We start from the raw sequence: 24,373 nt of genomic DNA, 5'->3' as shown, positions 1-24,373 counted from the left end.
GTCATAATATCAAGCTCTGCACTAGGAGCCGTACATATATTATTGAATCCGTTCAGTATCCTTGTAGGTGAATATTGTTATCCCCGTTCTGAAGACAAGTAAACGCAGGTTCATAGAAGTTCGAGTTACTGACTTGTCCATGATCTCATTGCTATTAAATGTCCCAGTTAGAATTTGAACCCAGGTGTGATACCTCTCCATTATGCCCAAATACCTCCTGGCACACAGTAGGAATCCCGTAAATCTGACTGGATACCTAGCTGGGTCCTGACAATTATTCAGACCTGTCCTCCAGTGCCTCTGGGATTAGTTTCTCCTTGGAATAATTGGAATCTCTGCCTCCAGACTTTGTCTCCCATCTTGATCATCCATGCATGCTAGAGAGCATCTGCTCTGAAAAATATTTCAAAATGAATTAGGTTTTGATGCTTTTGGCTCTTCTGTTAAGACACAAAGCAGAACTGGTGTGCTGGGGAAGAGGGTGAAGGTTGTCCTGGACCAGTCACTCCCCATGTGCTGGTGCAGCCCTTGTGGCATCTCTGCTCTGTTTTGATGATCATCTCCAGAGGGCATGGGTCATATAGTGCTTCCCAGCCTCAGAGAAGACCAGTGCCGGAGGGGACCTGTAATGAGTGCTTACTGGAATCCTCTTTCTCTCCAGCCCATGTGTTCTCACCCTCTCTCTGAGGGAGAAATAAGGTGTGGAGTGTGACTTACTTTCCCACTGAGGTGGGGAATGAGAGATGGAATGAAAGATGACTAAGTAAGTGCTCACCCAGTGAGAGTGGGCCATGAGCTTGTGGAGCCCTGGATTCCATAATCAAAAGCCCGGTGGATTGGCCCAAAGCCTGCCCTTGACCCTGTACCTGACATTTAGCTGGCTTTGGTTTATTTCCTATAAAATATCTCCCCTACTAAAATATGATTAAGCTTCTTATCAATACAAGTTTTTTTGGATCATAGATTTCAATATCTACCAACGTTTTCTGAGTCCTCAAAGTCACATTTCTAGAGGGAAAGACTTTTATAGTTTTTTCCTGTTAATATCTTTGTACCCTTTACTTTTTACTCACAGATGACAAAGGATAAGTCCAGTTGACTTGTACAAGTAATTTTTTTTAGACAGAGAAGTAGGAATTCAAATGTAAGTCCTGGAGTAGGTTGACTATGTGTAAGGACCTTTCCACTGCATAGGTGAGAAAAGGTCCCTGAGAAGCACGTGGAAGAATCCAGCATTTAGAGGGAAGAGTGATCTTTTAGGTAATCTGGTCCTACCTTCCTGGGGTCCTTCAGGTATCTTTGTACAGAGAACACCCAGCAATCAGACAGTGCTGGTGGTGCCAAGGCTGCTGCAGCAGAATCAGTTGGCAGTTAAGCTTTTGACATAGGCCCACTCAAAACCATGGATATTAAACTTCTTTTATTGACAGAGGAGTTAGAAAGAGAGGGGTAGTATTGGGCAGTGTGCCTAGATTATTCTCTTAGGTGAAAAAACTTATTATGGGTGTTCTAGTTTGCTTATGCTGCCAGAATGCAAAACACCAGAGATGGATTGGCTTTTATAAAAGGGGGTTTATTTGGTTACACAGTTACAGTGTTAAGGCCATTAAGTGTCCAAGGTAACCCATCAGCAATTGGGTACCTTCACTGGAGGATGGCCAATGGTGTCTGGAAAACCTCTGTTAGCTGGGAAGGCACGTGGCTGGCATCTGCTCCAAGTTCTGGTTTCAAAATGGCTTTCTCCCAGGACGTTCCTCTCTAGGCTGCAGTCCCTCAAAAATGTCAGTCTTAGTTGCACTTGGGGTATTTGTCCTCTCTTAGCTTCTCCGGAGCAAGAGTGCTTTCAATGGCTGTCTTCAAACTTTCTTTCATCTGCAGCTCCTGTGCTTTCTTCAAAGTGTCCCTCTTGTCTGTAGCTCCTCTTCAAAACATCACTCACAGCTGCACTAAGTTCCCTCTGCCTGTCAGCTCATTTATATGGCTCCACTGATCAAGGCCCACCCTGAATGGGTGAGGCCACGCCTCCATGAAAATATCTCATCAGAGTTATCATCTACAGTTGGGTGGGGCATATTTCCATGCAAATCTAATCAACACGATAACGTCTGCCCACACAAGATTACATCAAAGATAATGGCATATGGGGGGACACAATACATTCAAACTGGCACAATGGGATTTTTAACTTCTTCCTAGTCAGCTGCCAGAAATAGTAGACAGGACCTTAACTTGATATTTCTTCCAAGAAAGAGCAGCTATATAAAAGTGAGAGTTTGAGAAAAATGGGAAAGACCTGAATAAGACCTAGAAAGTGGCCTGGTGCTCCTGAGTCTCTTCAGGGGGCACACGTGCCTCTTGGAGACTCATGAAGACCACTGGCACCTCCCTAAACCTTCCGAAGCAACAGTCACCTTTTTCTTTCTCCTCTCTGGGGTCCCAAGTGCCCAGTCTGTGTCCCAGATCTCACTACTGGTTATTTCATGTATATGATTATTATCTTCCCAATAAGACTGTCAGCTCCTTGAAAATAGGGATCAAGGCTGTTATGTCTTGGTGTCCTAAGTGGTACCTAATCCATTTGGACCCAGGGTAAGGACTTAATAAAGACATTCTGACTTGGATCGTCAATCACACGCTGTCAGAGATTGGGAAATCACCAAGACCCACAACCTAATTTTATAGATGATTCAACTCAGAAACCTCACTTTGAAGGCTTTTATCTGCTGGGAAGAGAGGGTTTTTTGATGTTAAACCCTAAAGCAAATAACCATAGTTCCAAAACTTTCAAAGGCTTTCTTCAAATGGTGTAGGATATTCCTCCTTGGCCTAGTAGCTGACTAGACCAGTAGGATGCTAACTGGATGCCAGACCCTAAGCCATGGGCACTAATCCTTCTAGCCCCATGGTAAAGTAGGTACTATCACCGTTCTCCACAGAGAGAGGGGGGCTCACAGAGGTGGGGTGACTTGCTCACAGTCATATAGCTACTAGAATAGTTAAGAAATGACTAGAATCTGGTTCACTCACATGCACAAGCTTGTGGTCTCCCATGCTGTGGTACCTCTCAAATGGGGTCTCTTTGACAAATGTCCCCACTTAGTGATTCATAGTGCTGGTTTGGCAACATTCCATTGTCCCAAAGGAAAAGGTAAAATTAATTTCAATTAACTTCGATTCTATAATTAGACTCCGTTAGGAGTTATGGAGCAAGTAAGGCAAAAGCAAACAAAAAATGCTGGGGATTGCACTCCAGAAAGGTCAGTAATCACTGCCCTAGTCCAAGCATTCAGTCTCAGTGAGAGGAACAGACATTGCTGCGTGGTGCCCCAGTAACCCCTGCTTTACACGGAAGCACTGTTTCTTCCTGTGCCCAGAGCTTACCTGCCACTGGTGTCAAGACACCTCAGTACTGATGGTTTCCAGGGCAGATCTGTGTAACTCTCCCTTGCCAAACCAGAATGAAACAGGCCCTCGGCTGGCTACCCTGTGTACTAGGTCTTGACGGCAGTCTGTTTGCCTTGAATCTTTCCACTGAACTTTATATCTAAATGACATTCCTGTGAGTTTTCTAAAAGGTTAGTCCTGGGTCATTGACACTTAAACCACTTGTTTTGGTAGATCCTTCCTGAGAAGGTTAATTATATATTTGATATCCTTCTCTTTTTATGCCTGAATGATGAGGATAAGTACCCTGTGGTTTATTAACTGTCATTTTAAACCTTTTCAAATTGTCTTGTGACAAAACAGGGTCTTATGTCCTTTTTACCCAGCTTTGATGTCTTGAGACAGCTTCTCTGGTTAAAGTATGCCAGGATAAATAAAAATGCTCTCTGATTTGTGAGGGAGGATGGTTTTGTGTTTGAAATTGTGAGTTCAAGTCTACCACTTCCTGTGAAAGGTGACCTAACTTGTTAATCTTTCCATGTACTTCCTTTTCTCTTTTGACAGTCAGGGCTTGGCACCTAATAGGCACTCAGTAATTGTTGAATAAATGAAAGAAAAGGCATTACTTTTGGACGTCTGATGACTCCAAAATTTTTTATGCCAAACCCTGAAGCAGTAATTTCCCATGTTTCCTATTTTGAATCATTAATTCTTAGAGCAAAGAGCCTGTGTTCTTACCATAAAAGAATCCCAAAGCTTTCATTACCTCTACCCAGGGCATCTTGTTATGCCTTTAATTTTTCAGTAAATTTGCAATAGTATTGTGGAGACTAAACACTGTTGTGGATTTTTAGTAGTTGCTTTTGCAAGCCTTGTGTCCATGAGTGAAAGCATCCCACAATTTGTAGGCATCCCTGTGCTTGAGAACCACTGTCTTGGGGCACAGGATATATGTAATTCAGTAATTAATCTATCCTTCAATCGGTATTTATTTAAAGGGAAGGTAGGAGTAAGGGAAAGTATTTATTTAAAATAATTAAGATATAAAAACGGCTTTAAAATTTTTTCTCTCTGTTTTTAATTCGTTGCAGTTTGCAGGGACATTATCAGATGGCTTAGGGAAGACGATGGACAACCGGCACCAGTCAGAGCGGGAGTATATCAGGTATCACGCAGCCACAAGTGGTGAACACCTAGTAGCCGGCATCCATGGTCTGGCACACGGTAAGCCAAACAATATCAGGCTATAGGAGAATGGCTGTTCTGCTTGGATGTGCCGATTTGCTCATCTAATTGCAAATAGACAAGAAAAAACTGACAACAGTGGAAATCCTGGTCTGGTATCTTAGGATGCCTAGTAGATTTCCAAGCTCTCTTATTTTATCCTCCTGGTAATTGAAATGTGACGGCATGTAAAAACTCATTTATTTCCAAAGTGTTGAGTACCTTGCAATTCCTTGCTGTTCTCTGGCTTCCATTCCCTAAGTATTATAAGATACAATAAACTGAACCCCTTCTTAGAATCTAGAACTGCCTCCTCTTCAAGACTCTGTCTTCTGGTTACTGATCATATCATCCAAAGAAATTGAAATATGAAATTGGCTTCCAGATGTTTTTTAAGTCTTGCATACACATAGGGATTATAATTCCATGTCCCCAAGAGATATAAGTGATGGCATGAATGTGTTCCGTCTCTGAATTTAATTCTGACTCATTTGCCTTTTGTTGCATTTCTGTCTACAATTTCTTAGCATGGCATTCAAGGCCTCAGGCAGCATGAACCCAGCTAACTTTTCCATGTGCTATCCCCCAGCCACTCTACTTTAGTCACAGTGCGCTACGTTCTACTCCCCAGATTTGCCTCCAGGTCCTTACTCACTCATGTTCCTTCTGCTCTCCTCTCCTTATCTATCGAAATTCTACTCACCTTACAAGTTCCAACTCAAGTGGAGTTTCCCCAGCTCCACTTTCCCCACTTAGAATTAATACACACATCCCAGACTGGGTTGTGTGTATTGCTGACTGTCCTGATAGACCATGAGTGCAGTAGAGCAGAGAGGCCATTTTGTATTCATCTTTAGGCTTGCAGTCCTAACATGATACCTGGCATACAGCTTAGGCTTACTAATAGTTATTAAATTGAACTGTTTATACCAGATTCTTAGAAGTCATCTGAAGCAGTATTAAGAAGGACCAACTTTTGACTATCTGCCTTTGGAGGAAGAGAAGGAATACAGATAATAAAAGAAATTATTTCTATTTGTTTTTGGGACACAACATTTAAGACAGAGTTTTTGTTTGTCACCTTTCCTAATGGTGAGGTTTGGCTCAAAATGCCTTTGCTTTCCTAAGCCTGCACAACTGTTAAGGGGGCAGCCCCCAAGGAGACACCAGGCCAGAAGTAAAATTTATCTGAAATCAATCTATTTATGGACTTTAAAAGTTGACAGTTGGGCAATCATCTGGGGTTAGTTTAAAGAGTTAGTCATTAGTCATTCTTTCTAATAACTGTAATGATAGCATTGGACTATTAGCACACATTTGAAAGTGAATGCTTTGCTATGTAGACTCGCCTTTCTCTCTTCTGCGTCCTTGGGATGTGTGGAGAAGAGAATGGCTGTGCTTGTGGATGGATACATCAGTGTGCTGCTGAGAATATGGGTGATTTGTCCAAGGCTGCAAATTGCCCTGAACCAAGGATCATTCAGATAATAATGTACAGTATCTTCAGGAGCCACGTAGGCCAATCTAAGACCAGGAACCAGGGGCCTCATACAAGGAGGATCCATTGAGCCCCGGATTATATGAAAGCAGCAGCCAAGTAAAATTCTTAATCCTTCAGGATGAAAAGACCCTTAAAAGATAACAAGGACCATAATTTACTCAACCTCCTTAGTTTAAAAACTGGGAGTTAAGCTCAGTTCTCTCTGTAGACCCAGCTTGACCTAGGTTCAGTAATGTTCTCTCTCTGAGGTCCCAGCCTGCACTCTTGTGCTCTGCATGCTCTGCCATGAACTTTGTTCTAAAAGCTGGGAGAGGGACATTGGCTAATTAGAACAAATGGGCCCAGAATCCAAAAGAAACGTGAATTGTTAGTACATTCTCTCCCAAGGAGTTTCCTTTATCAATTTGTCTCTCTAGAGCTGAAGGGTCTAGAGAGCTTCCTCACACCCCCACTGTCAAAGGGTAAACATCCTGTGAGTGTCCCTGGCACAGGTCCTGGAAATGCTCCCCAGATAGGGCCCTGCTTCTTCCATTAATGCCTGTGTCCTCTCCAGCCTTTGCCAAGTTCTGGCCACTTTCAAGACTCTTTCAGGCCATCGCTTTCCCATTTCAAAATGTATGGAACGACTTTTTGATCTTGGTTGGTCTTTTGATCTGGCTCCATGGAGGGTCCTGTCTGGCTTTGGCTGTTTTTCACGGTGTCCTTTTTTGAACTTTTATTTGTTTGCCTGTATCTAATTTCAGCTAAAGTGTTCAGTGGCTTTTACTCCATTTCAAGCATCTTGTGTTGTTGGGCAAGTAACATATTGGCCTTTGAAAAATTGAGAACCTGTATTTTAATTATCTCTCTGCCTTATCTGCCATAGTTTCACACCTTCTTCAAACTTTCCCCAAGGGCCCTATTTTCTAGTCTCTCATTGATTTAGATCCTACTATCCACATCCTTTCCAGATTGCCCATATTGCTGCCTGAGCTCTGGAATTGAAAAGTGGCCACTGTTAACCTCCCAGCTTTTCTTTGACTTTATAACTGAAACATACTTTTCTTCTGACTATTATGTGATATACAGCCTCAGACTCTGACTCTGACAACCCATCTTGGGTTGGCCTGCCGGTGGCCTATCTGGCACACAGATTAACAGAATGCCCCGAAGTTACCTTGCCATGTGCGTGGAGCTGAGGGGTTTAGCTTTAAGCACTTTTTCTTTTGTCCTTGGCCACGTTACAACTGCCTTTGTCTTTTTTGCTAGGTATCATCGGTGGATTGACCAGTGTTATAACCTCAACAGTGGAAGGTGTGAAAACAGAAGGGGGTGTCAGCGGTTTCATATCTGGCCTTGGGAAAGGGCTTGTTGGCACTGTAACCAAGCCAGTGGCAGGTGCCCTGGATTTTGCATCAGAAACAGCCCAGGCGGTGAGAGACACAGCCACACTCAGTGGCCCCAGGTCAGTAGTGGGGGGAGCGGCTTTTGCAATTTCCAGCTCAGGTCTGAACCAGACACATCAGTATGGATGTGTTTAATCATACCCTTTCTACTTTAGTTATGTGACTTGATTTGAAGACCAGCCTTATGCACATATGTGAAAATGAAGCACAAATACCTGGCCTGCATTTTTCTAGACATGTATATCCTCTCCTGTGTTATTTTCTTCATCAAAGGGATCAGAAAAAGGATTGCACATCCTTACAAGCATCCCCTGTTCACCAAACTAACTGGACCCCACATGCCCATTAAGAAAATTGTCAGGCTAGGTCCTTGTCTCCAGGCCCCAAGGCATAGCTCTAGAATCCCTGCAGTCAAGGTTCATCACGTGGAGCTATCCCTTCTTACTTCTTCCACTTCAAAGAGCCAGCCAACCCCCCACCCCCACCCCCACCCCCACCCCATGCAACCACACAGAGAAGAGAGGTCCCCAAGCAGGTCAGCAGTTCCACTGTGGGATGCCATCTTGCCTGGACACCAGCTGAGACTGAGAATCGGGGGCAGCCTATGGCTCCATGCCCCACAGAACCCACCGTCAACCTTGCCGTTCATTTTAGTGGCCTGTGTTAGCCCCCCCTTATTCAGAGTGACTAGTTGGGAATTCTTATCAACCAAGGGTATAATGAATGTCACAGTTCCCAGCATAGCTGAACTCCACTTTAGCCCAGAAAGATTCTGCTGCTGCCTGGTTAATAGATGTTCCTTGAATAAATTAGTGTGCCCTTAAAGAATGCCTAATGCCTGGCCAGTGTGCACACCCTGACACTCCCTCAAGTAGATTCTGAAGTGGAATCGTCCCCAATTAAAATGAATCCATTTGTCTGTCACCAGAAACCTTACTGATAACACAATCCTGCAGTAGGGGAAATGCTTAAGATTGTAGTCTGGGACCCTGTCATGTGTTCTGCCAGGACTGATTCCATCTGGTAGCAGCTGCCTTTTTAAAAAAGGCTCTGTAGAGTTTACTTTAGTTAAATTACATTCTATTCTCAGATACAGAGCTAAAACAATCCTTGAGTATATTTTGAAGCATTTATGAAGCTGGGGGGAGGGGCAGCAGGGAGGCTTCGCAAGTATTTCCAGTTAGTTTTTCCATTTCCTCCTCAAGGCCCAAGACCTTTACATCCCATATTTTGCTAGGACAGGGAGACCTAATGAGGTGTGAGCGTGAGGCAGAAGGCCCCTAAGAATTCCAAGAGAGCCATCCTTAGTCTTAAAATCCCAGACTAGTCAAGGAATTGATTGATTTCAAAAAGATTTGATGTATATTTGATAGATTTTTGAAAATAACATTATTATTTTGTGCTGTAAACTTTAATGATGTTGACTAAAAAAAAAATCACTTGAATTTTACACATTATCAGTTTGGAAGTTGTGTTTTGCATCCTTTTTAAGACCACAAGAAATGGTTGCTGTAGAAGGAAAGTATTCTTGTCACTTTTACCCATTGTCCAGTGTTGCTATTGAAGGTTTTATGTAGTGTCAGCCAGTATGTGTCTGTCAGTCATTCGTTTTCTGTCATTAACTGTGGGTTGAAGAGTCCCTGTGAACTCAGTGTTGGAGACACAGGAGAAAGCTGAACTGCCTGGTCTCAGAGACTTAAAATCAAGCAGGGCATCAAATATTAAACAACTAATCACACAAACAATTATTTTACTAAAATTATGATAAATGACACAAAGAAGATTTACAGGGCACTATGAGACTGTATAATTAGGGTGAAGAGGAGGAGGTTGACTAACCTGTTGGTCAGTTGGATCAAGAAGGGCTTTTCTAGAGAAGGAATATTTGAGATGAAGCCTGAAGTCTGAGTAGGAGTTGGCCAGGTGAAGAGACAAGAGCCTTCTAGGGCTAAAGGGAATAACCCGTGCAATACCGAAAGGTGGAAGGAACTTCTCACTTACCGAGTGCCAGGCACATGTGCAATCTCATTTCATCTTCATACTTCATTTACGAATGAGGGAAAAACACTTGGCTTTCAGAGAAAATACTTGTCTTCTCCAAGCCCATGCAATGGGCAGGAGATGGGAGAGCAGGACTCAGATCCGCCCGTCTCCTGACTCTGAGCCCAGTACTCCCGCGTTGCACGGCACTGGCTGATCCTTGTTGGATTTCTCTTGCAGATGTGTCATATTCAATTACTGTCAAGGTAGGCAGTGCTGTATAATTTCTGCCCAGTTTACTCAAGATTTCCTTTTACTATGACCAGCAAATGCACATGAAGCTGAACCCTGACCTTGATTCAGTATCTTGAATTCTCTCTCTGGTTCCCCTGGGCTGTCTCCTAACATTAGCAGAGTGTCAGCAGCAGAGACTGTGTCCTCCAGGATGTGCTTCACTTGGAGCTACACCTAATAAGGGCACTGGGGAGCCATTGGCTACTAGTGCTGGTCATTCTTCATCACAACCTGTTGAAGTTTTGCATCTCCTTATAGATGAGACACCCAAGATACAGAGAAGCTGTGCAGCTTGCCTCAAAGCAAACAATAATGGGCAGTCTAACTGATGTTTAACTACAAATTTCCTGAACTTATTAGACTAATGGGCAGTCTAATTGAAGTTTAACTGCAAATTTTCCAAATGCCTAGCCATTCCCTCCTCCTAGGAACAAAGGCTACAGGAATAAGCGAGGAGCAGCTAGGTAGCGCGTCCCGTAGGCAAGGATGCTCAGAAGGGGAGGAATGGAGCGTCTGCATCTCCTCCCTTTCCTGGAGGAGCCAGTGGGAGAGCCACAGCAGAAGGTACCAGACCTAGCAGGGCATGTGCTGGACCCATGCTGATTGGGGGCCACAGAGAAGTTTGGCCCTTTAACCTTTGTTACACTGAAAAAGCATTCCAGATTCTTCTGAAGAGATAAGCTATAGCAGTTTGACCAATTTCCCTCACTCCATTTGTCCAGGTCCAAAAGTAAGGCTACTGAGAGGAGCCACATTTTAAAGAGAAAAGGACGCTTGACCTGGGCAATATGGCCAGCGTTTTGGCTTCAGGGTCTTGGTCAAGTCTCTTAGCCTATCTAAGCCTCAGTTTTTTTCGTCTGTAAATCAGAGGATGGTTATACCTGTCTACTCTAATGACCTCTCAGGAGTTTGAAGCCCAATCAGTTATTTTAATGTGGAAGCTATAAAGAACTGTGAAATTCTGGGTAATACTGCTTTTGAAAGTCACGTTAAAGAAGCCCAGAGATTCCTGCAGGTGGAGAAATGTTTCAGTGCTGTAAGGGTTTCTTTCCGATGACACTGTGATCTCTTAGGAGCAGATTAGTTCTACACAAGGATAAATCACCCTGGTTTCTTGGAAGTGAGTTATAACCATCTCCAGCCATCCCAGTTGATTGAACAGGATCCAGGGGTGTTACTCAGGGTTTTTCCCCACTGTTTAGACAACAGGGACTAACAAATGATTTGAAGGGATTAGAAGTGAGATTCTGACCGAGAGCTGACCTGAGCCCAGGGACAGAGCCAGGAATAGAACCCAGGACTCCAAGAGTCTGCACTTGGAATCAGACTTTCTGCTTCCTTTGTAATTTTTCATCCAAGTGAAGGCTTAGATCTTAACATCTATGTTTTAAGTGACCCAAATTTTTAGCAGATGATAGCAAAGTAAGCCATAAAACTGAAAGAATACTCCTTCCAGTAATCCATCTGAAAGTGGCCTTACAGGAAACATTGGCTCCCTCTTCGTGTTTATTTGAACATGATTTTATTTGTAAGGAACCCGCCTCCTTAAGTTCTTTAGATTAAAATACTTTCAAGTTCTTCTCTTTGTTGGTGTGTAGACTTTCAAAAAGACAAGTACCTAACTTTTCTCTGAAATTTCCATGCAATCTAATTGTTCTTGGGAAAGCAGGTGGTGGGGGGGGGGAAGAAGAGGGAGGAGAACAGCAGAGCCTTTGGCCTCAGTATAATGTTGTGGACCAGTATCCCCTGCTGCATTTGTTAACTGTACAAGTATGTGTGGTTTGGAACTGAAATCAGAAGGCTTTTCCAAGGCAACGTTCTGCTGGCTCAGGTTGCATCTTCTAGTCTACGTGTATTGAGCCACATTCGTCTGTTCCCAAGTAAAGTTTATGAAAATGGCACTGATGCAGTCACACTTTGTTGCCATCGAAGCCATGTAGAAAAGCCCACTGCCCTCAGCCAGACCAGGCTGAAGCAGGGCACCAAGCCGTGGGACCAGGCTCAGTTCTCTGCATAAATGTAGAAGTATTTGATGGTAGTATTTGAAAAGATGTTTTGGTAGAAAGCTGCAAAAACCCAGAAGCAGCCATTTCACAATAGAAGATCAAAACACTGTTGAAAGAATCTGACTTGGGGCGATTTACTTGCTTGTTGTTTCTCTCAATACCATCTGTTGTAGGCTTTGGGTTGCATGACATTTTAGTAAAGTAGCAGGTGAAGATTTATGAAGGTAGGCCCCAAGGTTTCCTCCAAAATGTTTCTTCACCTTTTAGTCAAGACCCAAAAAAGGGGAGAGAAGTGGGAGTTGGCAGAACTTGAAATATTTAAACTAATTTAGCAAAGCTCAGGAGTGTTGGAGCTTATCTAGTTATTTAAGTTAGATAAGGAGGAAGGGGGAATTTGAAAGGTAATGATAGATCAGTGTTTAAGAATATAACCATCAGGAGGAACTCTGATAATGTTCTGGAATCCCAGGACCCTTGTATTGTGCACATAGAGGTAAATTCCAGTTGCTCTGAGAGCTTTGAGTAACCTTTTAGTTGATTTCACAAAAAAGATTTACGATGAGCATAGTTGAGTTTTTCAGCAAAAACATTCCCAGAACACCACCCAAAATTTGTTAAAGACATTTTCCATTAATGACCTCTTCAGTAGGAAATTGAAATGGGCTGTAGCCTTCTCTCTTGCAATATTTGCCTCTTACCCATGACTCTCTAGGATAAAAGGGTTAAGATCCTCTTGGGTCATCAGAGCCTGGATGCAGTCAGGTTGGACAGGTCAGAAAAAAGTCAGCAAAAAGGATTTAGGAAATGCTTCCACTACCTCTTTTATTCTAGTTTGGCAATATGGCTTTTTAATTATTCTGCTCTGAAAGCAGCCATACCTGACACATAAAAGGTAAAAATTATACATGACACTTCCAAAGGTAAAAATCCAATAAAAATGAAAATCTTTGTTAGAATACTAGTACTTTTGATTTTTTCCACTGGTGTTCCCTGTAAGATTGAGGAGAGTGAACTGACACCCAGTGTATCTAGGGCCGAGCAAGTCTGACATCTTTTGAAAGCTCCTTTTTTTTAACCTTAAGAATATAAATGAATATTTGTTTTAATAAAAAAAAATTTTTAATTGCCACCCAGTAAAAATTACCCTATAGCTCCTGTCCCCAGCACCATGTTACTCTGTGGCTACTGCCTCGTACTCATTTAAGAAGTGTAAGTATACTCCTTCCAGATGAGCCTGTTAGACCCTGTAGCATCAATATAAAGATCTGTATCTGTAAGGTGGATAAGCTGGAGCTTAGTACCTATTTGAGCCTTAGGCTCTGTTTCTTTGGGCACATGTGTCTTTTGGGTTGGGAGCCATGCTTGGGCAGCTTGTGTGGTAGTTAAAAGGTCTGTTTCATCCTGAGAAGGAATTACATTTCAGTGAAACTGAAAAGGTATTGCTGTGTCCGACTGAAGGGAAAGAGACTGTACCTGTCTCTCCTCTGTTGTCCCAAGGATGCACAGTGGCTGGAGCAGCAGCCACTGTAGCTCTCTTCCACTCACCCTTGGGTGAGGATGAGAGCCATATGTTCTCACTTCCTGAACTTGCCAAACCTTGCTTTCTACTTGCCAAACCTTGACTTTCTACAAATGCTTAAAGGTCAGTGGATCATTTTCTCCTTTCCTTACCCTACCTGAGCAATCCCTGAAGAAGAAACATTATGAGCTGTGTTAAAGGCACAGGATGTCTCACTCAGGCTTGAAATTAAGGGTACAAAGTCACAGGAGAGGATATTTTTAAGAAACATCTTAACAGTCCCTTCATGCCTTATAAGTTAAAATTCCTATCACAGGAACACTAGCAGAGAAATCTTTTTTTTCTAAGACAGACTTCTTCCCTCTTGCTGAACTCTAAATACTGTACTCCCCTTTCACTCAAAGGCTCCAGATGATGCCATTCTCATTATAACATAACTTATGGAAAGCTCAGATCTATTGCTGAAAAAAAAAGTGTGTGTGTTCGTGCACACACGTATTTGAGAAAAGCCTTTCCATTTCTGGAATCCCATGACTCATTTTTATGCAAGATTATCTGTTAGGAAAGAAAACACTTTTTTGGTCATGGTACATTATAATCGTTTCTAGAAAGGAGAGCATTGATTCTTTGCCATTTTTGGCATGCGGAGATGACTGACTTCATGAAAATGGCCCAGTTCCACTTCCAAAAGTAAAAATCAACTGAATTTTGGCATGTGCACCTTTAAGGTTCAGTTCTTGCCTCTCAACCAGTAGGTCCTTGCTCAATGAAAATAGATTGGAAAGTGTGGTTGCATTTTGATGCTGGCTTCTTCCATTTAAAAATTAGATAGCTAATCTAGCTGTTGTAAATGTCTAGTCCCTTCCTTGTTCAGTGAATTGATTATTAAAATTCTGGGGTGATGCCCAATCATATCCAGAAGATATGGTTTTGAGATTTTTGGTTTGAACACCAAGAGAAACAGAACAGTGTCTGTCTTTTCTCCGGAGACAAATTTGCATTTTGTATATGAGAGAGAAGTGAAGAGCCATTTACTGCATGTGGAACTCTTCTGCAAAGGCATTCAATTTACTTATTTTTAGGTTTCGATGACTTCCCTAGTCCTTTCATGGTTTTTCCTTACAGAATCATCCATCTTTGCCCAGGATGAAATTGGAATCTCCCTTAAAGAGAGGATTCAGTTTTGAATTCAGATCCTCTGCCCCCATAGTGCTTCAGACTGTGAGAGAATCCAACAGTGACTAAAGACACAGTATTGTATTACAAGTAAAGGCTTATAAACTTTGGGAGAAGAAAAGATAGATTTGGGTGTTACAACTAACCCTGAGTTTTCTTGTCCTGGTAACTTTATCCAATACCCTGCTACCAGACTGCCTCTCAAAGACAGATTCTTGCTAAGTTTCTCACTGAGTTGTCGAAAGGAGAAAAGTAAGATTAAATTAGTAAAACATTTTAATCACAATATATTCTAAAAGAAACAGTTTTATTATATTGGGCTTAAATGACTCAAATCAGGTTAACAGTGTAACTAATATATATCCTTAGTGGATCTGCTTTAACCTGTAGAGGAAACTGATTTCTAACTAGAACAAAATTTGTACATATGGGTCCTTTTAGAATGGAGGTTCTCAAAATACGGACTGGTGATCCCTGGGGAACCCCAAAACCCTTTCAGGGGTACACAAGGTCAAAACTATTTATGTATGTATGTGTGTATACATTTATAACTTGTTCTAATCATACTCATTCTCTAATGAGTGCTCTATGGAATGTTCTAAAGGCTACCCAGTATGTGATATTGCAAGAGATTGAATGCAGAAGCAGATATGCTGATCTAGTTGTTTTCTATTAGGCAAGAATTAAATTTGCAAAAGTATGAAACAATCCCACCCTACACACCTTCTGTGACTCTATGAACCTGCTCCCAGCCAGCAAGTACCCGCATCTGGTCAATTTCCTTGACAGGCCATTCTGTTTGAAAATGTGGTGATGATCCATCATTCTCCTGCTAAATAGCACATATCTGCAATGGTAGATTAATGTGGATTTAACTTTAGGGGCCACTATCATGCGATGCTCCACTTTGGCTTCCTGCCAACGGCTGTCAGCCTTCCTGGTTTATTTCTCCCCTTTACTGGGTTTCTTGGAGTAGCAACTGGAAAGATTCTTGCATATCAGAAAGACCGCTCACAATAATTTACCTGATTAGTCCTTTACTTTAACCTGTCAACCCAGTAAATTTTAAGTTCAGCAACCTGGTAAGTACAGTACAGATTTCTTCAAAGTGCAAGTTCCATCTTGTCAAAGGCCACTTGATTGTGTTAGCACTGACCTGAGCTCTTCCAGGTTATCAAGAAGGTGTATCTCTTTCAGAGTTTACTTGGCAAAACCACAGCTTTCCAATGTAGCAAAGTTGGTGTAGCAGGAAAAACCCACAATATTTGGATAAGCTCCTTTGAACTTCTGGAGAGCAGTTTTTATGAGGCAGTTGTTCTGTGTTAACACCAGAGACAGCTCCTAGTAGATTTTCCCCAAACATACTTCAAACATAGATAATGGCAGGGGTGACCAATGTTGTATCATAAAATCCCAGGAACTGCAGAAAACTTCAAAGGAGAGTCAGAGCAAAACTTCACCTCTCATTGTGAGGAATATGGGTCACAGAATTCTGGTCTAAGCCTGGTGGGTTAGGACTAGGTGAATCCAGTGTAATCTCACTGAGTAATGGCAGGATGGGTGGACAGAGGGCAGGGCTCAGCCATTCCCTATACTTTACTCATTGACCCCCTATACTTTACTCATACAAACAGGGTCACGATAACTGGCACCTGCCTGCCTCCTACAGCATCAAAGACCAAATTGTAAGATGCTTTTATATCACTTAGCTAAAATATGCTAACCTCAAAGCGTTTTTACTTTTTTGTTTGAATTATTGAGGATCCTTATTAATTCAATTTAGCCAATTCTGAACTTTTGATATTCAGATCCATGGTTGCTTTAGTAGTAAGCACATTGGTTCCAGAAGGTAAAATTGTAGTACAAATTCACAAATTGATTAAGTATTAAGCTCTTGCTATATTCCAGGAATATAATAGGCATTAAATACTGAGTGTATTTAAATAATTGAAGAAAAACTGCTTAGAAGAATCTTCCAGATTCCTGAGTACCACCAAGCTGTCAAGGTGTTATTATTCTTAAAGCAGTTTTATACATTAGTTAAGCAAGTTTCTGACAGCCTTCTTGACATAATCTTTTATTGGTGATTTGACTTACTATTTGTTCTTGAAAACAACAAAATTGTATTTGTATATGGTGGTGTCAGGAACAGGAGAGGGTAAGTTACAGGCATTTTTTCCACTTAATTTATAAACAAATTGTTGTATTTTTACTAATTGCTTATAATTAGCCAATAATCCTTTGATTTTTAATGTATTCTTAACATCTTATACATATTTAATACATATTATCTATTGTCTATTCCACAATTATAAAAGTAGTGTTTAAAATCCTATGATTGTAATAAAACTAAAAATCAGTAACAAGGAAAACTGGAAAACCTACAGATATGTGGAAATTAAACAACATACTCTTAAACAACCAATGGGTCAAAGAAAAAAATTATGAAGGAAATTAGAAAATACCTTGGGATGAAATAAAATGAAAGCATAACTTGGGATGAAATAAAATGAAAGCATAACACACAACTGCCGGAAAAACAATGCTAAGAAGGAAATTTATGCCTACACTAAGAAAGAAGAAAGATCTCAAATCACTAATATATCAATATACCTCAAAGAACTGAAAAAAGAAAAGCAAACTAAACTCAAGCTAACAGAAGGAAATTAAAGATTAAAGCAGATACAAATGAAGTAGAGAAGGGAGAACAATAGAGAAAATCAATAAAATCAAAAGTTGGTTCTTTGAAAAGATCAACAAAATTGTCAAGCCTTTAGCTAAATTGACTAAGGAAAAAAGAGAAGATGCAAATTACTAAAATCAGAAATAAAAGTGGAGACATTACTGCCTATTTTACAGAGATAAAAAGGATTATTGGAGATTACTATGAACAGATGTACAGCAACCAATAGATTAACCTAAATGAAATGGACAAATTCCTAGAAGCACACACAGCACACAAACTCCCTTCCCTGACTCAAGAAGAAATAGAAAATCTGAATAGACTTACAACAAGTAAGGAAATTGAGTCAGTAATCAAAAACCTCCCAACAAAGTAAAGCCCTGGACCAGGCGACTTCACTAGTGAATTCTGTTAAACATGTAAAGAAGAATTAACACCAGTCTTTCTCAAACTCTTCCAAAAAAATTGGAGATTAGGGAATATTCCCTAACTCATTCAACGAGGCCAGCATCAGTCACCCTTATATGAAAGCCGGACAAAGACATTACAAGAAAAGAAAGCTACAGGCCAATATCCCTTATGAATATAGATGTAAATATCCTCAACAAAATGCTTACAGACCAAATTCAGCAGCATATTAAAATGATTATACATCGTGACTGAGGGGGATTTATGCCAGGAACGCAAGGGTGGTTCAACATATGAAAATTACTCAACTTAATACCCCACATTAATAGAACAAAGGAAAAAAAAAAAACCCACATGGTCATCTCAACTGATGGAGAAAAAAAAAAAAAGCAGTTGACAAAATCTAACATGTTTTCATGATAAAAACACTCTGTGAACTAGGAATAGAAGAGAATTTCCTCAACATGATAAAGACCATATATGAAACCCCACAGCTAACATCATACTCAATAGTGAAAGACTGAAAACATTTCCCCTAAGATCAGGAACAAGATAAGGATGCTCACTTTCACCACTTCTCTTCAACATAGTGCTGAAAATTATAGCGAGAGAAGTTAGGCAAGAAAAAGAAATAAAAGGTGTCCCAACTGGAAAGAAAGATGTAAAATTATATTTGCTGACCTGACATGATCTTATATGTAAAAAATCCTAAAGAATCCACACACTCACACAAAAACTATTGGAGCTAGTAAACGAATTCAACAAAGTTGCAGGATACAAAATCAACATGCAGAAATCAGTTGTATTTCTATATACTAGTCATAAACATTCTGAAAATGAAATTAGGAAAACAATTCTATTTACAGTAGTGTCAAAGAGAATAAAATGCTTAGGAACAAATTTAATCAAGTAGGCGAAAAACTTGTATGTAGAAAACTACAACATTGCTGAAAGAAATTTTAAAAGACCTAAATAAATTGAAAGACATCCTATATTCATGAATTGGAATATTTAATGTTGTTGAGATGACAGTATTCCCTAAAGCAATCTATAGATTTAATACAATCCCTCAAGACCCTAATGGCCTGTTTTGCAGAAATAGAAAAATCCATTCTAAAATTCATATACAAGCCAATCTTGAAAAAGAACAAAGTTGGAGGACACACTCTTCCTGATTTTGAAACTTATTAAAAGCTTCAGTAATCAAAACAGTGTGGTACTTGCTTAATTAATGATAGACAGAGACAATGAGATAGAATAGAAAACCCAGAAAAAAACCTCAATTGATTTTTGGAAAGGCTGCCAAGACCACTTAATGGGAAAAGAACATCTTTTCAACAAATGGTGTTGGGAGAACTGGATATCCATAGGCAAAATAATGATGTTGAGCCCTTACCTTATATACAGAAATTAACTCAAAGTGGATCAAAGACCTGCAGTTAAGAGCTAAAACTGTAGATCTCTTAGAAGAAAACATAAGGGAAACATTGGATTTAGCACTGGCTTCTTAAACATGATACCAAAAGCAAAGGCAAAAAAAGAAAAAAGCAGATAAAATGGACTTCATTAAAATTAAATCTCTTATGAATTAAAGAACACTATATCAAGAGAGTGAAAAGACAAATCACTGAATGGGAGAAAATATTTGCAAATCACGTTTCTGATATGGGTTTAATATCCCAAATGTGTTTGTGTGTGTCTGTGTGTATGTATATATATATATTTACACATACAGAAACACACATAATATACAACAAAAAGAGAAACAACCCAATTAAAATTCAAAGAATTTGAGTAGATATTTCTCCAAGGAAGATCTACACATGTCCAATGAGCACATGAAAAGATGTTCAACATCATTAGCCATTAGAGAAATGCAGGTCAAAACCACAATGAGATACCACTTCATACCCACTAGGATGGCTGTTGTCAAAGACAAATGGAAAATAACAGTGTTGGTGCAGATATGGAGAAATTGGAACCCTTGTACTTTGCTGATGGGAATGTAAAATGGTGCAGTGCTGTAAAAACAGTTTGGTGGTTCCTCACAACGTTAAACATAGAATTACCATGTGACCCAACAGTCCCACTCTTAGGTACATACCCAAAAGAACCGAATACAGAGACTCAAACAGATTCTTGTTCACCAGTATTCATTGCAGCATTATTCACAATAGCTAGAAGATGGTGTTCTGGTTTGCTAATGCTCCTGTTATGCAAAATACCAGAAATGGATTGTCTTTTATGAAGGGGGTTTATTTGGTTACAAAGTTACAGTCTTATGGCCATGAAAATGTCCAAACAAAGGCATCAACAATAGGGTGCCTTCACTGAAGAACACTGATGGCATCTGGAAAACCTCTGTTAGCTGGGAAGGCACATGGCTGGCATCTGCTGATCCTGGGTTGTGTTCTAGCACCTCTCTCAGCTCCTGTGCATTCTTCAAAATGTTTCTCTTGGGGCGCTATGTCCTCTCTTAGCTTCTCCAGAGCAAAGTTTCAGCGTAAGTCTGCTTTCAATGGCCATCTCCAGAATGTTTCTCTTGGCTGCAGCAAGCGTCTGGGCCTGTGTGGCTCTTTTTAAAATACTCCAGTAAGCTAATCAAGACCCTTGCTGAATGGACAGGGCCACACCTCCATGGAAATAATCTATTCAAAGGTATTACCCACATTTGGGTGGGTCACATCTCCATGGAAACAACCTAATCAACACTAATACGTCTGCCCCCACAAGATTGCTTTAAAGAATATGCCGTTTTGGGGGACATAATGCATCCAAACTGGCACAGATGGAAACAATCCAAGTGTCCATCAACAGATAAATGGATAAACAAACTGTGATATATATACATACAATTGAATATTGTTCAGTAATAAAAAGCAATGAAATATTGATCCATGCTTCAATGTGCAAGAACCTTGAAAATATTATGCTAAGTGAAATAGGCCAGACACAAAAGACCACATATTGTATGATTCCACTTGGATAAAGTATCTAAAATAGGCAAATTCCTGGAGACAGAAAGTAGAATAGAGGTTACCTGGGGCTGGGGGAGAGGGGAATGAGGAGTTCTTGCTTAATGGGTACAGAATTTTTGTTCGGGATGATGAGAAAGCTCTGGAAATAGATGGTGGTGATGTTTACACAACATTGTAAATGTACTTAATGCCACTGAGGGGTACACTTAACAATAGTTAAATAGTAAATTTTATGTTATATATGTTTTACCACAATAAAAAAATCCCTTTGATCTTGAACTTAGTTATTTTGCTGTAACAAAATTTTTCTGTATCTTTTTAAATTAAATTTTATTTTATCAAAGTAAATATATGTTCACATTTTAAAAAATCAAAGACTTCTGCATGTCTGAAAACAAAAAACAGCAATTTCTTGCCCATCCTTTCCCTTTCCTGCTCCCCCAGAGGCAGTTACATTATACTTTTAACTGTTTGTCTTCAGGCATTTACCTCTATTTCTTAAAAAATATGAGTATACTGCTATTTTTTTTTACATCATTTGACTTCCTATTGTTTATACACAATAAGTGCCCCCCCCCAATCCTTCAATATTGTTATATCATCACTTTCGGATAAATCGATATTCAGTTTTTACATTATTATGACTGTGTGAATAGTGTCCCCAGTGAAGCCACATAGGTAACTGTGAATTTGTTGCCTTTTTTGTTCAACTTTTTGGTTTGTTTTTTTTCTCCCTGGAGTTAGTAACTGCTTTTTTGGTATTGCTGTTTGTTTAGTTTTCCATAGGCTTTTTCATAATTTATCTCCAAACTTTTATTTACTTTCAACTTTTTTTCTCCTGGGGTGAGTGTTTTTTGTTTTATTTTGTTTGTTTTGTTTTGTTTTTAACTTCTGTCTGCCTATTAGTAAATTATTCCCAAACTCTCCTCCATATGTTTAGATGCATTTGGTAATTTATCAATTTCTTTATATTTCTTGGAAATTCCTCCCCTCAGTATGTTCTGCTCCCATCTGAACCAGTTGCTCTCTATCCTAGGACACCTTGGATGTTCTTGCTTCCATTTGTTTGTTTTGGTCTTTTTCTTTCATGATGGAGACAGTTCTCAAATGATTGGTGATTCTTAACTATCTGTTCCAATCCTGGTTAGTAAAGAGGAGGTACTAGAAAGCAGGTTGGAAGCAGTGGACTTCACCCTGGGGTGGCTGGGTGGGACCCGTGGGTTCCTGTCTTCTGCTGAGGAGGGCAGGCTGAATGGGGTGGGAGAGGGACCCACAGGTCTAGCTGTTGCGTACACGGACTTGTACCGACCTTCCTCTTTTCAGCACCTCACATACATGCCTCCCTGTTCCTCCCTTTCACTCTGGGCCTTCAGGGCTACTTGATACCTCCTTTTTCTGAAATCTAGCGGGATTCTCCCCTATTAATTAGCTTACTACTCCATGGCTTCCACTCCCCCAGGCTTACCATTCATTACCACTTGTCCATCTGCTTTTCACCTTCTAAAATATTGTTGACATTTTCTCTTTATCCTTTTGGATTCGTGCCATTTATATCCCTTTGCTTTGGCTTTAGTGGGGTCTCTGGACTAAATCTGTCTGTCATATTTAATCAGAAATCCTATAATTTATACTTTTCACCAATTCATTCATCCTTTCTTGATGTCCTTTCCCCTCCACCACCTCCAACTAGTAGCTCTTAATTACTGTGGTTTTACTGAAACCCATATCCATTATTTCTGTCAAAGTATTTATTTTTAGGTTTGTTGGTATTAATAAATTATAATAACATAATCAGTAACATTTTTAACCCTTTGCTATGACCCAGGCATCATTCTATGTACGTTTCACGTGTCATCTCATTTAATCACAGCAGCCGTTTGGACAGTGTCTGCTTAGGCAGTCAGCGGCCCTTCTTCCCCACAGAGATTCCGAATGCGTCTGGTGAGAAGTAGTTGCCAGTCCCATCCCAGCTTTGAGGCTGGTATCGACCTTTAATCTCTCATTCTGTATGTCATAAAGAAACAGGTTGTAGAAGGCTTTTGTCAGATCCCAGGAACATGAAAGAAATAGCACACCCAGTGGTAGTGACATGGCCCTGTCACCACCCCTCATTGAACCATGAAAGCTATTCAGAGGGGCCGGCAGCTGCTGAGCGACTGCACTTGGATCCTGGGTGCTGATGGGTGTTTTGTAGTTTCTAAGGGAAGTTGCTGAAAGTTTTCTCATCTTGACACACCAAGGGCAAGAGGTCTTTCTTCAAAGAGAAGCGCTTGTTTCAGAAAGAGATGTGGAAAGAACATAAAATCACAGGTTCTTCCCCAGCTCTGGAGAAGGAATGGGAAGGAGGAATGTGGCTGTCAGTGTAAAAAGAAACCGAGCATTTGCAGGTATCAGGGAGCCGTTTGGCTCCTGCAACTGTAATACATGGTAAAAAGGCCTGCTGGGGGTCAGACAGCCCTGGACTTGACTCATCCCACTGCTCCTTCTTAGCTCTGGCCTGCAGCAAGTTTATCCCCCCCATCCCCCCCCACCCCCCACCCCCCCCCCCTTAATATCTCTGAGGTGAGATTCATTTGACTTACATGGTATAGAGATTATGATGATACCTCAGTGTGGGGTTATGTGGTTATGTGGGTGAAGGTATATAATGTACCTAAAGCGCTTGGTATGTGACATGTAGTTGGTGCTCAAGAAATGGCATGGTGGGGAAATGGGTGTCTCTCCTGAATATGGGATGATGAGCATTAGTGAAACAGAGAATCATATCTTTAGCTCTTACTTCTATGCCCTATCCCTGAAAACTTAAGATCACTTGCTATATGGCTAAGACTAGGGGTTCCTATGCTTTTCTGCGTTTTGGACCTTCCCATTCTCTGTCTTTACACAAAGCAGACAGTTCAATTCAGGTCTAGAAACCTGTGGTGGTCACCTTGTGATGGTCCCGTGGTTGGGACTGCTGGGTGGAGGAGCTCACCTATATGCTCAGTCTTTGTGTTTGAAGACCCCATCAGAAAAGGTGTGTGGAGGCCACGACCTTGCTTTGAACCCACTTGAGAAGAGCAGGTGATCCCAAACTATTGTTAGTGTCTGCTGCAAATGATATGCCTCTGGGTTCGAGCAGAGTTCAGCCAAGAGCCCCCACATGACATGGAAATCTGTCCTGGAGCCAGGTTTGTTGGCTGAAAGTTATGTAGCAAATGTCCCCAAGCATTGGCATCTGTTGTCTGCCAAGGGTAGGACAACTGAGAGTGATGGAATGCTGATGGAAATTAGGATGGGGCATGCCACCCTGTGACAGCTGACGCACTGGTCCAGGCCACTGTTGCTCATCCAGCTCTTTTGATAAACAGCTTTAAAAGCATTACGTGGTTTGGAAAGCATTCTTCAAAAATGGTTACATTTTCCAGATGCATGACAGTCCACTGTTCAGTAATGTTTAAAGGTTTTAAATGGTAGAATCAGATTCCACTTCAGCAGTCTGTGCTGCAGCTATCAAGGGTTTATCTGTCTGGCTCCTGCCAGGACAGTCTCACAGCACTATTATCATGTGGGTTGGGGTCCCAGCCTATGTCTGTTTGAAGTAAAAAAAAAAAAATGTGCTCTCGGGTTCAGAGCTAGAGTGTAGGAGGAAGACTGTTTCTTTTATTTCTAGCTAAGTATGATGGGCCCTTTAAAACATTGCTTTCATCATGAACCCTTTACTTCATGGTTTCTGTACAATGGAAGTTAAAAGATAACTTTGGATTATTGTTAGTCCTTGAGCCTTTGAAAATGAGCTTTCTCTAGATTATAAACAATCATTTCATAGTTCATTTCAAAGCTCATCTGCCCTTTT

The 24,373-nt window shown here is 40.7% G+C and overlaps 1 protein-coding gene across 1 annotated transcript in view; it reads left to right on the top strand.

Moving 5' to 3' along the window:
• Nucleotides 1-24,373, top strand: part of VPS13D (vacuolar protein sorting 13 homolog D) — a 303,465-nt gene that overhangs the window by 243,591 nt on the left and 35,501 nt on the right. Inside the window, 2 exon segments of the mRNA XM_037828496.1 lie at nucleotides 4,476-4,608; nucleotides 7,358-7,553. Coding sequence (XP_037684424.1) covers nucleotides 4,476-4,608; nucleotides 7,358-7,553 — 329 coding nt within the window.

This window comes from Choloepus didactylus, chromosome 2 (genome assembly GCF_015220235.1).
Source record: "Choloepus didactylus isolate mChoDid1 chromosome 2, mChoDid1.pri, whole genome shotgun sequence".
NCBI classification, from domain to species: Eukaryota; Metazoa; Chordata; class Mammalia; order Pilosa; family Megalonychidae; genus Choloepus; species Choloepus didactylus.
The sequence above is the reverse complement of the archived record's forward strand: the minus strand, read 5'-3'. Positions and strand labels throughout refer to the sequence as shown.